Here is an 18,722-nt window from a genome sequence, read left to right as displayed (position 1 = left end):
TCTGCGCTGTTACTTCCTTTGCTTAAAAAAGGGTTTCATTACACGTGTATGTGTAACAGGTAAGATACTGTTTCGTCTTGACTGCTTTTGAATTTTGTTAACATGGAATTTACGCCTTTCGACTCTTCTGCGACCTGGCTCAACATCACGCTTCTCGGGCGGGCGAATCCACAAGTCGCATAAGTGGACTCGTGGATTCCACTGTCACTGCTGTCATACAACCTTCCCTGCTGTGCACACTGTCCACGGGGTCCGCTACAAGTGATGTGTCGTTCTCCAACAGATGGACGTTCGGGTCGCTCCCAGATCTCGGTCCCTCTGGTGATGCTTGACATACTCTCTGCAGTACACGTGCGACAGTTTCTCTTAAACATCTAGGAGAGGGACTGCTAGTTGAGAACATGAGTTTTCAACCTAATAAAATATTGCCACGTGTTTTCCAAAGTGGCTGTACCTGTACGTTACAGTACACAGTTGACCCTTGAACCTGGGTATGAACTGCGTGAGACGAGTTACACGTGGATTTTTTTCACTAGGTGTGCACTGCGGCACTACCCGACCCACGGTCGGCTGACGCTGTGGATGCGGGACCTCGGCTAGGAGGGCTGACTGCAAAGTTATACTCGTGTTCGAGACTGCTTGGAGAGTCTGCGCCCAGCCCCTGTGTCCTCCAAGGGCCAAATGTATATACACGTTCCCATAAAACGAGATCTTTACAATTCCTGACTTCTCACAAATTAACAGATTGTTTAAAGAGAATGATATTCAATAAATTCTGGGCTAAACGGAAAAGAAGAGATTGTTTTCTGACACTTTAAAATCTGCCAATAGATTAAAAAAAAAAACTTGAAAATAGCTGCCGATACCATGGTTTAAAGACAGAAAAGAAATGCTCACATGAACTGCAATGGTCCAGAGCGTCAGTGCATTTTTTGATTTTTTTGATGGGGACCATTTTTAAAGTCTGTGTTGAATTTTTAAAAAAAATTTATTTATTTTATTTATTTATTTTTGGCTGCATTGGGTCTTCATTGCTGCATGTGGGCTTTCTCTAGTTGCAGTGAGCAGGGGCTACGCTTCATTGTGGTGCAAGGGCTTCTCATTGTGGTGGCTTCTCTTGTTGCGGAGCATGGGCTCTAGGTGCACGGGCTTCAGTAGTTGTGGCTCTTGGGCTCTAGAGCTCAGGCTCAGTAGTTGTGGCGCATGGGCTTAGTTGCTCCGCGGCATGTGGGATCTTCCCGGACCAGGACTTGAGCCCGTGTCCCGTGCATTAGCAGGCGGATTCTTAACCACTGCACCATCAGGGAAGCCCTCTGTGTTGAATTCTGCCACAGCATTGCCTCTGTCTTCTGCTCTGACCCCTTGGCCGCGAGGCCTGCGGGATCCTAGCTCCCCGACCAGGGACTGAACCACACCTCCTGCACTGGAAGGCGAAGTCCCTGGAGTCTCGGCGCTTTATCAACCTATACTTTATCAACACTTGATATATCTGTCACACCACAAAACGCAGGACATGGAGGAAAGTCAGGATGACCTGGGGCTTCAGGCCTAAGTTAAGCAACGGCCCTTTTAAAAAATAATCCTAAGGCCTGAGAGGATGAGACTGTGAGGGTTGAAAGAACAAGACTCGGGAGCCAGATCCCACCACTGCTGGCAGGGCGGGGGCCCGGGGGGGGTTCTGGCCGCTTCCAGGTGTGTGAGCACGGGCGGGTGGGTGTGGCTGCCTGCTAGCGCCGAGGGCCCCAGGAGCCGGCGGCTGGCGCACAAGCAGCGAGCCCACGCAGGGCGCCTCTCACAGTTATCACAGGTGGACAGAAAGTAACATCTGCCCCAAGACATGCTGCAGCGTCAACACTGATAAAACAGTTTAAAAAGTTTTCATCACCAAAGCAGAGTAAGATTTAATGAATATTTATTTGCACAACTCAGGTCCCAAACTGGCAATTACCACTTTGTGCCTCTGCACCTGCTGTGTCTCTCTCTTCTGTTTGCAGTCAACAGATTGAAGACCCAGATCAGAGCAAATGCCATCTCCTCTCCAAAGCCCTCCTGGACCCTATCAGGCCACGTTAACTGTCTCTTCCCATACCACCATGTACATAATTGTATATCTGACTGTCTCCCCTACCAGACCGTGAAACGAAGGGGAGAGACTGCAATCTACTCTCTTGTGTGTCCTGAGCAACTAGCTCAGGGTCTGGCGCCCAAGAGCAGTCAACAAATGTTTCATGACTCCATGTGTGACGCTGTTATTCCAAAACCAACCTCTTTAAGCCTCGGCTGGAGCCCAGAGCTGGTTATTCATAGGCTGTTTAACTGACATGCTTACAGTTCTTTCTCAGATGAAAATTAATTCCTGGATTCTATCCTGCAAATAAAGGTAATTGATTTGGGGCAAGAAGCAAAGTGCAACTTTGATAGCAACATAGTAACATGTGTAAGGTCAGGAGTATTGCCCGTTGGGTACACTGTCTCATTCACTTGCATTTAGTTACTGAAGAAATTAGAAATACTTCTGCTATTTTTCAAAGGGGAGGGCACAGTTGTTAAAGGTTATTAATAACTGGAATCGACAAGAGAATCATACAGGAAACAGATTTCACGATGGAAGAGTCCCAGGCACAGGAAAGTTATACAAGGTAAGGTAAAATGGAGATTGTAGAATACATCTCATTTCATACAGAATAACAAAGAAAACTGCTCCTAAATTTTGGTCAGTAGGTACTCCCGAATATCTGCCAGGAATTCGACTGTGGCCCTCACGCCTGGCTGCTCTTCCACGGTCCCCTCCCATCTGGTGACCCACCAGTCGCCATCCTGCCTCGGCCAGCAGCCAATTCCCAGCCCCTCCAAGCCCAGCCTCTCAGCAGCACCTGCGCCACACACCCTGCAGCTCCGCCTGCCTCTGAGACGTCACTCTCCTGACCCTTCCACGCCGGCCACGCCTTTGCTGGGCGACCTCCCCCTCTTAGTAAGCTGTAAGCATCATGTGCCCCAGGCCTCTGTCCTCCGACTCTGGTCCTTCTCTCTACTCGCTCCAGTCCCAGGGCTGCAAGTACCACCTATTTACACATACCTACGGCCCAGACCACTCCGTATCCCCCCGAAAGCCTCCTCTCTTCCCCTGAGCCCCACTTCGGTAGGACACTCCGGTTGGTCCAGCTGCTCTAGTTACAAACGCTGGGCGTTCTCCAAGCTCATACTCCGTACTCAAGCCATCGGCTCATCCCACTGGCTCTGCGTTAACTATGACCACATCTGTCCCTTGCTCAAGGCCGCCCCCCATCAACTTCGCACCTCGCCTCTGCTCTGTGCAAGGGGAAATCTACCTGCTGAGTCTGTTCCATCTCGGAGCCGGAGCCCCCGGGGCTGCTCCCTCTGCCCCAGCGCTCTTCCTGCGCCGTCCTGACTGCCTCGGAAGGGCCCGCCCTGGTCACCCCTCCTCCCCTGCTGCCAGTTTGTCTTCACAGTACTTATGATCTCTTCCCACTGGAAGATGAGGGTCACCACTGAACCTGCAGCTCCTAGAACAGTGCCCAGCACACAGCAGGTATGCAGTAAATACGTATTCAACAAACAGACAAATATTTGAGGGTCTCCACACCACTGACTCTTTTTAAAGTCTGTCCTCCATCCCCACACCCGTTTCTCTTTGATTTACATATAAGTGATCTGATTCTAACATGCGCACAATATAAAACCGTGACAAAATAATGGAGGCATGAAAACATTGTACATTCTCATCTCTCTCCAGGAGAGACCGCTGCACTTCAATACTGCAGGATAAATTACCCTGCTGAAGTGATGGTCATGTCACGGAGCCGTAAAATGATTAAGCAATCCAACAAGATTTTAGAGGCTATTCCCTGGCACAAGTGAAAAATTCTACCTTTTTTGAATAATCGGTCTTCATTTTTTTGGCACCCCAAATGGCAGTCAATCTAGGCAATGGAAAATTAATTGCGTAAATCAAAATGGGCAAAACAAATGAAGCTTAACTCTGAAATAAAATCAGATGAAAATTGCTATTTACTCCTATCTTTTCTCTTTACTTCTGTTAGAATAGTCATTTAACAAGCCATTCTGCAGACTAACGACATCTGGATGGAGTAGAAGGTGGTGAAACAAGAAAATGCCGCACCTGCAACGTGATCATCGGGACCTGGCTTTTGCAGTGGCTGCACGTGGCCTCACGGTATTTACAGGCCTTGTCCACGTGGTCACGCAGGTCCTTCCTCAGTACTTTCTCTTTGCAGTCGGCACGGACACACAAAAGTTCCTCAAACTGGCAATCATTCTTCAAATGCACCTGTAAGACAAAAAATTCAAAATTCTTAATCGGCAAAACTCCAATCTGAAATACCAAATTCTAGCCTCTATGCAATTAAATCCCACAAAAATGTTTCTATCTGCTGCTAGATCAGCTTTTCACAGAGAAGAGTGACAAATGTATCAAGAGACACTGAATTTCATGTTCCATTTAATGATTACTCAAACTACATTGCTTTTGAAGAATTAAGTCAATTAACTCTTCTTCCTGGATAAATAAATGGTTATCTGCTAAGGATTTTGTTTTATTCCAATTCAAATATCTTTCCAGGATAAAATATGATACTAATCAAAAAAAAAAACATAAGAAGTTACGTGGAATTTCATGGTTATAAAAAGGAGAAGGTTTTAATGGGCCTTCTACAGTCAAAATTCAATTCAGATTTTTCTACTCTAAATAGGGTGGAGTCTTCAAAAACCAACTGACAGTTCTGCCTATGATGTCATTAAAAATAACATTTCATACCCATATGGCTCTGACTGCTTTCATAGTTGGTTGTGTCTGAAAGATTAATGCAAACATGATCTTAAGGGGCCACATCGTACTGACCAGGGACTCGTATTTCTGGACGTAAAGCCGACACATCACATCCCCACTTACCAGCAGGTGCCCCAGTGCTAACTGCTCTACACAGCCTCTGCCTTCGTTTCTACAGTATATCTGAAGGGCCAGAATCTCTCTCTTGCAGCAATTATCCTTAAACACCTGAAATTGAAAGTTAGCTATTTTAGAGGATTAATATTTCTTAATCTCCACATGCTGCTACTTTAGACAAGGCAAAACCACTGCAAAAAAACCATGAGAACATCCCTTAAGTGGGCCTCAGAAAGCATTAAGAACTATTTTAATCTAAGTAGAATGAAGGAGCCACCCCCACTAAGAGACACAATTTAAATAATAAAACATTAACTACCATCTTTTATTAGATAAACCAAAAGTAAGCAAGTTATACTGAACAACTGAAGATCACTCTGGAGCAGCACACATTTTGGATTAACTCTGACACGCTCAAGACAAGGAGACACCGGGACCAAGTTCACATTGGATCCTGGAGATTTCCAGGCACCAGCACTGCCGCAGGTGGGACCTCCCATCAAGGGACCAGGGCAGAGCCCGCTACAACTTGATGCCTTTGTAGATCCTTGCCAGAGAAAGAGAGAAACTACTGTAAAAGATAATATTTTGCAGATGGTTTGTAAAACATTTATTTCGGTTCTTGCTCCTACGGTTATGTCACTAATAACTCATTTTTCACCAAGAAGAAAGCATTAGCCTGCTATGTAAGAAACTTTCTTTTTTAAACTTTTTATTTATTTATTTATTTATTATTTATGGCTGTGTTGGGTCTTCGTTTCTGTACAAGGGCTTTCTCTAGTTGTGGCAAGCGGGGGCCACTCTTCATCGCAGTGCACGGCCCTCTCACTATTGCAGCCTCTCTTGTTGCGGAGCACAGGCTCCAGACACGCAGGCTCAGTAATTGTGGCTCACGGGCCCAGTTGCTCCGGGGCATGTGGGATCCTCCCAGACCAGGGCTCGAACCCGTGTCCCCTGCATTGGCAGGCAGACTCTCAACCACTGCGCCACCAGGGAAGCCCAAGAAACTTTTTTTTTTTTTTTTTTTTTTTTGCGGTACGCGGGCCTCTCACTGTTGTGGCCTCTCCTGTTGCGGAGCACAGGCTCCGGACGCGCAGGCTCAGCAGCCATGGCTCACGGGCCCAGCCGCTCCGCGGCATATGGGATCCTCCCAGACCGGGGCACGAACCCGTATCCCCTGAATTGGCAGGCGGACTCTCAACCACTGCGCCACCAGGGAGGCCCCCAAGAAACTTTTAATAATATATGTTGCATGGACTGGGGTTAATCCAATAATGAAAATGTTTCCCTTTGAAAATGAAAACCTCCCTTTAATTTCATTTTTCCTTGGAAAACAAATACTCTCACAACAACACAAGCTACACGTCCTCGTCCTCAGGCATTTCTAAGAAACGCCCACACGCTGACACAGTAACAGGGGGAACAGGGAGCTCAATATGCCTTTCTAGACTCCACAAGAAAAGAAATAGAATCAACAGCTGTTAAGAGTTAAAAATAAACTAATTTGGAGTCAAATCTAATCCTTTGTAAACATGACTTTTTTAAAAAGGTCATAATTTTAGATATTAAAGTAAACAGAACAGGTATTTTTAACCAGTAATAAATAAGCTTCCTTTCTGTGCCATTAAGTTCCTTTTCTTTCTTTTTTTTTTTTTTTTTTCTCCTTTGGCTATGCCTCACGGCTTGTGGGATCTTAGTTCCCTGACCAGGGATCGAACCTGGGTCCACGGCAGTGAAAGTACCAAGTCTTAACCAATGGACTGCCAGGGAATTCCCTAAGTTTCTTAAATCATTTACCTTTAGGGAGAAAAAACATAGAATGAAAATATCAGAATAATAAAAGTACAGAATTTTAGAGCTGAAAAAGATCTAGTATCATTACTACAACTGTCCCATTTTACAGATGGGGAAGTGGAGGTACTGGGGTGGCCACCATCCTCAGTGACCCACCGAGGGGCTGATCTCGGTCTCCCGGGGCCCAACCAGCCCCACATTTTCCCACGAGGATCCATGGCTTCAGTCAGTCTCATTTATGATTCTTCAACAAATCTAGTAATTCTTCTTCAGCTATAAATGCCATTGAAAAATAAGGATAATAACTCCGAATAAAGAAATGAGACACTAAAAAATTCATCTTAGCCCATTGTTTCAACCTTTTCTCCTGGTCACATTGGTTAGATACATGTTAACAAGTTAACAGGTTGCCATGTTAAGACAAGAGGTAGAACTGAGTGATTTGTTTTTCTTAAAAACAATCCCTTCCATACTAAGTGAAGTCTTTAGTGGCAGGTAAATGCTAAGGAAGAACAGGTACACGGACGTTCGGCCAATTCTGTCTCTGAACCGCCCAGAGCAGGTGACATCGGATGCCCCGTCCTGGCAGCCCACAGGCACCCGTCACCAGCAACCCTCAAATCACCACACTCACCTGTGCTGCTTAACAACAAAGCCATGGGAAAACCCCAGAGTGAGAATTTTACTGTACAATTTAATGACCTACATTTAAAAAATTGTTAGGTTCATTAATCAAAATATCAGAACCACATATTTTTATTGATATTTTAAGTACTTCAAGAATGAGTCGTTTCAAACTAGAAGTGTGCCTGGCAGGGCCCGGCAGGGCATGGATGACCACAGGGATGGGTGAGAAGGGCCCAGGGGGGAAGCTGGTGGGCGCCCAGGGTCCCTGTGCGCTGATCTGCAGGGCACTCCTGAGCTTTTGCTGGCATTCTCAACCACGTGGGGGAGGGAAGAGATGAAATCTCACACGTGTCTTAATGACTTCGAGATGCTGCCTGGGGGCAGGGAGAGAGCAAATCCAATGGAACCCCTCAGACTAGCACTGCTTGAAGGTAGAGTGCAGGCATCTGGGATAAAGACCCGAGTCGACAGTGCACATCTCTGCACTTGACTTCCTCCTCACCCACCTGGGGGTCTTGGGAGGTGAACCCGTTACTGACCCAGGTAAAGGAGACAGGCTCGGGGGTCACGCGGCTGGGGACCTGCCCAGCGGATCTGCCCCGTCTGTCCCAGTGCTTACGTGACACAGTCCCCTGTCTCGACCCTGCTCCATCAGCTGTCAACTCAGAGAAACTCGGAACCAGGGCACTGGATGCAAACTACGTGGGAGGCACTACCCAGCGCAAAACAGTGACAAAATAATTTATTAAAAACCAAGAATACCTTGTCTTTGCTGATGCCTTCTCGACAGGCAGTGCATTTCGGGCTGGAAGAGCTGAGGGGAAACACACAGTCAATGTGTTAGAGTGAAAGCCACCTTCTCATCTGAACCCACTGGATACGGTGAACCGTTCACTTTAGGGTCACGTCTGCCGTGCGAAGCTCAGAGCAACCACCAGAGCTTCAGGATGCCCCAGTGAATTTGGTTTACATACGGTTTAAATAGGAGAATAGGGTTAAAATTCTTTTTTTTAATAGTAATTTTTCATAAGGAAGTTTTTAAGCAGAACAGCTTAGATCAGTCCCTCTTGGAAAGTCCCTTTCAATTAAAGGTGAAATTTTATTTCAGAAACCAAAAGCAGCTCTCTGTGAAGGGGCTCTTCAGCGTCAGTGTCCACAGCTATCAGGAAAGCCTCTGAACGGTTCTGCTTTATAAGCACAGTCAGTGCTTTATCCACAGGCTATTTCCTTCACAGTGTATTGAAAGGATGATGCAATTCCGTGGACTTGAACAGTGTGGGAATTTAAAGCTGACCCTATCTAAAGAAACCACTGGTCTCCTACATTATTCTTGTCCCCAAACTCAGGACACCAGCCACTGCTCCCACGCTGCCCTGTTTTGGACTTCATTCTCACCCCATCCTGGGCCTGGAAACCACCTCCTAGAGATTAAAAATAAAAGCTAATTTTGAGCGCTCCCTACTTCCAGGGCCCCTGCCCTAGACAGCCGAGAGGCGCCAGGAGTCCAGGCCAGGGAGCAGCAGCAGGCTTCAGAAGCAGGCGGCGGGTGGGCGCGAGCACACTGGGGCCCTGCGGAGGGGCAGGAGGGCCGAGGGTCGGCCCGGAGGAAACTAACTCGGTTTAAGATAAAAGCTCACTCATTCAGCCTGCATTAATATGGAGCTTGTGCCTAACTGTTTTAATCACGGGGATCTTTTCACATCCTTAGACCCGGGGGCCGAGTGGCCTCTGGGCGGGATCCCCTGACACCTGCAGAACACAGAACAGGAGGAGCTCAAGAAGCAAAGAAGGGCCGAAGCCAACAGAGCAACAGCCCCCGGCCCCTTCCGCGGGGCCAGCGTGCAGGGAAATCAGGTGCTCTGAGCCTGCTCTGCCATCACTAAGCTCCAACCAAGAGTTATTTTACCCACAAGTTGGCGAAGCTGAGTTCACCGTTGGGGATGAGTGGACAAGAGCACGGTGGGAAGTACCCAAAGGAGGGTGCCGGGCGGGCGGCTGCGCTCAGTGGTGGGTCTGGAGGAGCAGCGGGCAGCCTTGCCGGCCCTTGTCCGCTGCTGGGGACCCAGGCTGAGCACAGTGCCCGGCAACCCGCCCAGGAAGTACCTGTGGGATGAACGAAGATGCTCTCTCAGCCAACGTTAGCTCTGCTGTAAAACTCCAGCCTCTCTGACGCCCGTGATTCTAAATGGCATCAGTGCCCAGGGGACAGGCCCGTGAGGGCTGCCGTGGGTTCCCTGACACCCACTGGATACCACTCAGCTTCGGCCTGGCCCATCCCTCTCACGGCCCTGTCCCCCAATCCCAGCCCCCAGGCGCTCGCCCCAAAGGGCCCCACCGTCATTTGCAGATGGGATGTCTCCTCCCCATACCGTGAGCGCCTCCAGCAAACCTTGGCCACGCAGATGGAGACCCGGGCACCAGGGCCGAGACCTCGCTGGAGAAGCTGGGGAGGGGCTCCCTGAGCCTGCGGTCCGGGCCCCGGTCCCCTGCGTTGGGCACCCACCTGAGCAGGGCGCCCATGCAGGTCTCGCAGAAGCGGTGTCCGCACTCGGTCTGCTTGGGGTTGCACAGCACCAGGCGGCACTTCTCGCACTTGTACTTGTCCTCCACGGCCTTCACGAAGCGCTCCTTGTAGCCCCCCTGCTCGGGGACCAGGACGGCAGGCCCGGCGCCGCGGTCGGGGTGCAGCTTCAGCGGGGGGTTGGCTGGCAGGGTGCCGGCCGCGTCCAGCTTTTTACTCGGCTCCATCCTGCGGGGGGCGGAGGGGGTCCATCAGAGACACACACTGGGAAGCACAGGGCGCTGACGGGAGGCCCGGGAGAGCCAGCGCGTGTGCTCTCCTTCAGCCTCGAGGACACACGGGTGCCCTTCCAGCCTCCAGCACCTGACAGAGCAGGACGCCACCCTCAGACACACCTCCCACCCAAGGATCTGCTACAAGGTACAAACTGCATTCTCAAGCCTCTTTAACTTAAAATACAGATGATACTCTGCCGTAACTGTAAATTCTACGCATCATTGTGATGGCGTGGCTGGAGCCGCAGCTGCTCTCAGCCGATTTCATTTCCTTGTGAGCCTCGCTGCGCTGCCAGGTGATACGACCCGACCCAGGGTAGCGTCACCGTGGAGGCCAAGGCTGGACCCGCTCCTCTCACCAGCGATGGCACCTCCCTCGGGGTCCTTTGCACTCTGCCCGCCCACGGGGCGGCACCTGCCCAGCCCCCTGCACCGAGCCTGTGCCCTGCAGCCTTGGGAGGTGTGTCCTGGGTTTGCGGGGACCCTGTGCCCGGGGCGGGCCGGTGGAGGGGACGCCGGGCTGGGTCTCCGCGCCCTCTCCCTTCCAGGAGCGCACAGGTGGCTGGTCCCCACCTGCGAGTCCCCATCACCAGGCAAAGTAGGAGGTGCCTGGAGACCAGCCACAAAGACCCCAGGCCCAGCAGCCTCGGCAGCAGTGCATCTGGTGGCCCTGCAGAGAAGGCTCTTTCACAGCGTCTCTCAAGACTGCGCTGTGCTCCTGTTCAGTCCATCTATTTCTGCTGCTGACAAAAATAAGGGCCAAGTTCTTTCTCCTCACGAGGCTGTGGGCATCCGCCCGCATCCCCACCCGGCCCTCCTCTGCCTGAGGCTCCTCGCCAGCCGGGCTGGGCCGGGCCGCGGACTCGGGTTCTGCGGGAACCAGGGCGCATCCCACCCTAGACCCCAGGGTGCCCGGGCGGCTGCGGGCAGAGCCCAGCTCTCCCAGCCTCATTCCTCACGCCACCTCTTCCTGCCTCTCCATGGGGCTGAGGGAACGAACGTTTCGTAGCTGGGATGTGTAAGAACCACACAGGCAGCGGTACATGTGACAGGTAAATGACCTGGTGTTTCAGCCACACTTGGGTTACTTTTAACAAAATAGCACATTATCGTGCAAAGCGTGGGAGCCTCCTATGAAATCTATTTGTGAAACCAAAACAAAGAAGATTTCAAAATGACCCCAAAAGGCCAGCAACCCTTTGCTCACCAACTTGTTGATTAGAATCCTGTTCATCAAGATGCTAAGTAGGAAGGTGCCCGTCAGGGAAAAGGGTCAGCCAGGAGCCGACCTGCTGCCACTGGCCGCCCCCCCTGCCCCTCTGCAGAGGCTGACCCCGGCCCCACTGCTCCCCGCCGGGAATGCCCCTCCCACCTCCTCAGGGAGGCCCACCCTGGTCAGCCCACACACCCCACCCCTTGGTCCGTCCTCCTCAGACTGCTCGTTTATGGTTTATTTACTGCCTATCTCCCTGTGGCAAGACGCAAGCTCCCCAGCAACCCGGGTTGGGATCTGTTCTGTTGACTGACACACACCAGGCACCTAGAATTGCTAGTGTCTGATGGGTAGAAGGTTCTCTTCTTATCTCAACTCAAAAATACACATTTGTTGAGTTAACAAATAGAGGGAAAGGTGAGGTCTGAGCCACTCATACCAAACTGTGTTTCTGTGAAACCAGAAAAAAAGAAAAAAAAAAAAAAACAGGAAAAGAAAACTCTTCAGATTTCACATCTGATCTCATAGCTTCATACCTTGAAAACCCTTGCTTAGATTATAAGCTACTTGCAGCTTTGGTTTAGTATTTTATCCGATAGTGCGTAAAGAAGCCATGTGTTCAATAAAGTTTTTAGTGAGAAATGTTTGATTCTTTGGAGGTGAATTCCTATTTCAAATATGAGAGACAATTACCTTAAGATCAAGTTAATGACAAATAATAAATGTTCCTTTACCTATATAACATGTCATACCCTGTATAGACAAATGAAGAATATAGTTTTAGATCCTTGGTTTTACAGGCTGCTTAAGATAAGCAAACGGATGCAAGTATCCCAAGAACATAAGGAGAACGTCACAGCAGCCTGTCCTGAAAGGCAGAGCACAGCCTGCGGCCAGCAGGTGTGCCAGGACTCACCTGGAATGTGAGGTGCTGACGTGGGTGGCTCTGCAGCGGGCCCCAGGGGCCTCTCACAGTCCTGCTCAGTGTCCCGCATCCTGGCCCACGCACGGCCCACTCCTGAGCTAAGCTGCTGGCTGGAGAACGAGCCTTTGGGGAAGGAGGGAAAGAGGCCCTACAGTGCTTAGACAGCACGAACAAGAAAAATACCAGACCTCCTTTACCTGATATTCACAAGTAAGGAAGGAGAAAACTATCTAAACGTGAAATGTCCAGAACAGGCAAATGCACAGAGACACAAAGTAGATGCACGGTTGCCGGGGGCTGCGGGGAGTCGGTGCATCTACTAATGGGAACAGGGCTTCTCGGGTGATCAAAGTGTTCCGGAATTGGATACCGGGGATGACGGCACATTCTGAGAACATACTAGAAACCACTGGACTGGACACTTTAAAGGGGTGGATTTTATGGTATGTGAATCATATTTCAATTTAAAATCTAACCAAGAATATTACAAAGTAACTGTTTAAGATGGTTGGTTCCATTTGGGTTTGGTTAACTTGTGACATTTATACACAGTGTCATACACTGTAAAATGTAAGACTGAAACCAAAGTGGACATGCCTGATGCTGCGGGAAGTGCCTGACACGTGAGGGGACAGCAAGATTTCTTTGTAACAACAGTACCTGCTCACAGAGAAAACAACAACCACTAGCCACGGGGGTGACGTGTAAAGAGTAAGCACCAGATTCCGGGACTGCAACTACCCAGAGGCAGACGCTCCCCTGGGTGTTCAGTGCGACTGTGCAGATGTCCAAGAACAGCAAATGCACAGAGAGGAAAACGTGTCTCTACACAAGCTGTGCTGTACACGCAAACTAACCTACAGCTTTTCTTTCGTCACCTACAATGTATCCTGGGCACTTTTCCACATCAGCATGTAAAGATGCACTTCATTATTGTGAAGGGCTGCACAGCACTCCACTGCATGGTTTACCAGTTCTACTCATGGCGAGCTAGGCTGGTTTAGGCTTATGTTATAAACAAACTGCAGTGAGCACTCTCGAATGCACCTTTGTACATTTAGGCAAGCACACAGCAACACAACTGCTGGGTCAAAGATGATGTGCGTTTTAAAACACATAATCACTGCTCGGGATTTCCCTGGTGGCACAGTGGTTAAGAATCTGCCTGCCAATGCAGGGGCCACGGGTTTGAGTCCTGGTCCAGGAAGATCCCACATGCCACAGAGCAACAAAGTCCGTGCGCCACAACTACTGAGCCTGCGCTCTAGAGCCCGCGAACCACAGCTACTGAGCCTGCATGCTGCAACTACTGAAGCCCGCGTGCCTAGAGTCCGTGCTCCGCAACAAGAGAAGCCACCGCAATGAGAAGCCCGTTCGCCGCAACTAAAGAAAGCCCGCGCACAGCAACAAAGACCCAACGCAGCCAAAAATAAATTTAAAAAACATGTATATATATATAATCACTACCAAACGTCTTTCTAAAAAGGTTGTCCATTGTATACTTCCTCCAATGGTTAGTAAACTAATAAACATTATTTTAGAGGACAGTAGCTCATTTCACTCCAATACTAATGCTCCCGACTTTGTTTCGGCCACAGCCGGGTTTTCTGGAGGGCACTGCTGGCCTTGTTGGTGAGCACACCTCAGGTTCTTCTGCAGAGCTGTCGGCAGGCTCCGCCACGCAACGCTGGAGGGCACACCCGCCGGACTCCTCCACGAGTGGGAGAGCCCTTCTTCAGGTGAGCGACTCTGCAGAGGTTTGCCAAACCAACCACATTTTATTTCAACAGATAGCTGGGCACCTACAACGTACACAGCTCTGTGCCTCGCGTGTCAGGGCACGGGGATGAAGGAGACTGCCCCACCCTTAGGGGCCTCTGCGGGAGTCGTGAGGCAGGTGAGCACTGCAGGGTTACAAGGTACGAGCGGCGGCAGACGCCGAGAAACACCATCTGAGAGGTTACAGAGGGCTGCGGACCTTCAAAACAGGAGGCTGGCACCTCTGTTTGGGGGAGATGGGGGTTTCCTGAGCGGGATTTGTGGTATGATTCCAATTCTAGCAGAGGATGAAAGAAGGAGGGCAGGCAGACACAGCACCGTTAGCTGGTTGTGGAGGGGAACCGGGAACTGGGGGCTCTGGGGAAGGAGCCGGAAGGCCCCGAGGGGTCTGGGTGGGAAGGACAGCCTGGTGCCTCTTCCCTGAGGCAGACCCTTGGGCACAGCTTTTGTCCTCTGGGCCTCACTTTTTCTGTTCCCGTGAAAAAGTGAAAAAGAATTACTACCCCTAATTCTCATGGCATTACCAGGCGTCACTGATATATTATACCGAGGATCCCTCTGCAAACTCTGCAGCACTATACAGAGAAGATACACTCTCCTCCAGCTGGGGTCAGGAAGTCTGACGGGATCGTGCTGTTTCCTCATCTTAGACAGCTCAAAGCCTCTTTGAAAAGCCCCTTCTCAGCAATTAGGCAAGAAAAAAAGAAATAAATGGCATCCAGATTGGAAAGGAAGAAGTAAAACTATTTCTATTCTCAGATGACATAATCTTGTGTATAGAACGTACTAAGGAATCAACTAAAAACAAGCCGAACTAATAAACTTGTTCAGCAAGGTTGCAGAATACAGGATCAATATATAAAACCCAGCTATATTGCTACACACTAGCAATGAACAATCCAAAAATAAAATTAAGAACACAATCCATTTAAAAGAGCACCAAAAAGAATAAAATATCTAGGAATAAATGTGACCAAAGAAGGGCACGATGTGTACTCTGGAAATCATAAAACGTTGTTGAAGGCATTAAAGATGTAAATAATGGAAAGATTGGGGGGGTCCTAAGACCTCCCTGGCGATATCCTTCCCTGCCTTTCAAAAAATGTACTATGTGATATTTGACACATAAAAAAGATTCTGTGCAATATACATGCAAGGTAAGAATACAACAAGAAAACCCCAGAACCCACTGCCCATTTAACAGTCACCGTCTACCTGTGTGCTCCTTCCTCAGCTATCTTCCTGCCTCTCTCCAAAAGTAAATATCAGCCTGAACTTCGTATTTATAATTTTCTTACGATCATATATTTTTCTTCTTAAACAATATACTTTTGCCCGTTTTTAACCTCATAAACATGATATACCATATGTCGTCCTCTGCCATCAGTATTACATCTACCCATGCTTGCTGTGTATAGTAGACATACTTCATTCATCTTCACTGCAGTATAATATTCCATGATGTACTTATCTATTTTCTTACCACACTGCTTCCAGTTTTTGCTATTATGGACAGTCTGTTCTGAGGCTCTCATCTCATATAAGTTTCTCTAGGGTACATACTCTAGACCAGGGGATTGGGGTTCAGCAAACTATAACCTATGGGTCAAAGATAGTCAGTAGCCTATTTTTGTTAGGCCCTCGAGCTTAAAATGCTTTTTAGATTATTAAAGAGTCGAACAAACAAATGAAACAAAGGCAGCTGTGTGACAAGACTGTGCGCTGCCCACAAAGCCTAGAACATTTACCATCTTGCTCTTTATAGAAAGAATCTGCCAGTCCCTGCCCCGAACTCTACGTCTAGAGTGCAGAGGAATGGCTGGTTAGCAGGGTGCAGGCGCGGCCAATTTACAAGCTTCTCTTAACCCACACCCTCCCTCACCAACACTGGGTATCATCAGACATATTAACTTCTGTTAACCTAGCAGGTACAATGGTCCCTTTTCTTCCTTACTCTGATTAATTAAATAGGTTTAGCATCTTTTTGTACACTCATGGGCCACTTGTGATTTTCCTTCTGTTGAAATGCCTGATTGCATCTCCTTTGCACTGTTTAATTGGGTTATTGGTCTTTTAAAATATTGATTTGTAGGTGTTATTCATATGTTCTGACTGCTAATCTTTTGTTAGTTATACGTATGTTTTTCCCCTAAGTTGTGTCTTAACTTTATGTATTTTAATGAAGAGAAGTTCTTAATTTTAATGTAGTCAAATGTATCCTTTTAAAGGATAATCTTTATCTGTATCTTGGCCTTTTAAAAATATTCAGATTAACTATTAGAAGAGACAAAGAAGGACACTACATAATGATCAAGGGATCAATCCAAGAAGAAGATATAACAATTGTAAATATTTATGCACCCAACATAGGAGCACCTCAATACATAAGGCAAATACTAACAGCCATAAAAGGGGAAATCAACAGTAACACAATCATAGTAGGGGACTTTAACACCCCACTTTCACCAATGGACAGATCATCCAAAATGAAAATAAATAAGGAAACACAAGCTTTAATGATACATTAAACAAGATGGACTTAATTGATATTTATAGGACATTCCATCCAAAAACAACAGAATACACATTTTTCTCAAGTGCTCATGGAACATTCTCCAGGATAGATCATACCTTGGGTCAGAAATCAAGCCTTGGTAAATTTAAGAAAATTGAAATTGTATCAAGTATCTTTTCTGACCACAACGCTATGAGACTAGATATCAATTACAGGAAAAGATCTGTAAAAAATGCAAACACATGGAGGCTAAACAATACACTACTTAATAACCAAGAGATCACTGAAGAAATCAAAGAGGAAATCAAAAAATACCTAGAAACAAATGACAATGGAGACACGACGACCCAAAACCTATGGGATGCAGCAAAAGCAGTTCTAAGAGGGAAGTTTATAGCAATACAATCCTACCTTAAGAAACAGGAAACATCTCGAATAAACAACCTAACCTTGCACCTAAAGCAATTAGAGAAAGAAGAACAAAAAAACCCCAAAGTTAGCAGAAGGAAAGAAATCATAAAGATCAGAGCAGAAATAAATGAAAAAGAAATGAAGGAAACGATAGCAAAGATCAATAAAACCAAAAGCTGGTTCTTTGAGAAGACAAACAAAATTGATAAACCATTAGCCAGACTCATCAAGAAAAAAAGGGAGAAGACTCAAATCAACAGAATTAGAAATGAAAAAGGAGAAGTAACAACTGACACTGCAGAAATACAAAAGATCATGAGAGATTACTACAAGCAACTCTATGCCAATAAAATGGACAACCTGGAAGAAATGGACAAATTCTTAGAAAAGCACAACCTGCCAAGACTGAATCAGGAAGAAATAGAAAATATGAACAGACCAATCACAAGCACTGAAATTGAAACTGTGATAAAAAATCTTCCAACAAACAAAAGCGCAGGACCAGATGGCTTCACAGGCGAATTCTATCAAACTTTTAGAGAAGAGCTAACACCTATCCTTCTCAAACTCTTCCAAAATATAGCAGAGGGAGGAACACTCCCAAACTCATTCTACGAGGCCACCATCACCCTGATACAAAAACCAGACAAGGATGTCACAAAGAAAGAAAACTACAGGCCAATATCACTGATGAACATAGATGCAAAAATCCTCAACAAAATACTAGCAAACAGAACCCAACAGCACATTAAAAGGATCATACACCATGATCAAGTGGTGTTTATTCCAAGAATGCAAGGATTCTTCAATATATGCAAATCAATCAATGTGATACACCATATTAACAAATTGAAGGAGAAAAACCATATGATCATCTCAATAGATGCAGAGAAAGCTTTCGACAAAATTCAACACCCATTTATGATAAAAAACCCTGCAGAAAGTAGGCATAGAGGGAACTTTCCTCAACATAATAAAGGCCATATATGACAAACCCACAGCCAACATCGTCCTCAATGGTGAAAAACTGAAAACATTTCCACTAAGATCAGGAACAAGACAAGGTTGCCCACTCTCACCACTCTTATTCAACATAGTTTTGGAAGTTTTAGCCACAGCAATCAGAGAAGAAAAGGAAATAGAAGGAATCCAAATCGGAAAAGAAGAAGTAAAGCTGTCACTGTTTGCAGATGACATGATACTATACATAGAGAATCCTAAAGATGCTACCAGAAAACTACTAGAGCTAATCAATGAATTTGGTAAAGTAGCAGGATACAAAATTAATGCACAGAAATCTCTGGCATTCCTATACACTAATGATGAAAAATCTGAAAGTGAAATCAAGAAAACACTCCCATTTACCATTGCAACAAAAAGAATAAAATATCTAGGAATAAACCTACCTAAGGAGACAAAAGACCTGTATGCAGAAAATTATAAGACACTGATGAAAGAAATTAAAGATGATACAAATAGATGGAGAGATATACCATGTTCTTGGATTGGAAGAATCAACATTGTGAAAATGACTCTACTACCCAAAGCAATCTACAGATTCAATGCAATCCCTATCAAACTACCACTAGCATTTTTCACAGAACTAGAACAAAAAATTTCACAATTTGTATGGAAACACAAAAGACCCCGAATAGCCAAAGCAATCTTGAGAACGAAAAATGGAGCTGGAGCAATCAGGCTCCCTGACTTCAGACTACACTACAAAGCTACAGTAATC

The 18,722-nt window shown here is 47.0% G+C and overlaps 1 protein-coding gene across 1 annotated transcript in view; it reads right to left on the bottom strand.

Annotated features, from left to right (window-relative positions):
- The window catches only part of TRAF3 (TNF receptor associated factor 3), a 50,990-nt gene that overhangs the window by 19,986 nt on the left and 12,282 nt on the right, over positions 1-18,722 (bottom strand). The window contains exons 2-5 of the mRNA XM_079700996.1: positions 9,849-10,094; positions 8,108-8,159; positions 4,931-5,035; positions 4,142-4,309 (exon numbers count right to left, since the gene is read on the bottom strand). Coding sequence (XP_079557122.1) covers positions 4,142-4,309; positions 4,931-5,035; positions 8,108-8,159; positions 9,849-10,094 — 571 coding nt within the window. The remainder of the gene's footprint in view (positions 1-4,141; positions 4,310-4,930; positions 5,036-8,107; positions 8,160-9,848; positions 10,095-18,722) is intronic.

This window comes from Hyperoodon ampullatus (assembly GCF_949752795.1).
Source record: "Hyperoodon ampullatus genome assembly, chromosome: 3".
Classification (NCBI taxonomy): domain Eukaryota; kingdom Metazoa; phylum Chordata; class Mammalia; order Artiodactyla; family Ziphiidae; genus Hyperoodon; species Hyperoodon ampullatus.
This window is presented reverse-complemented; position numbering and strand designations above follow the sequence as displayed.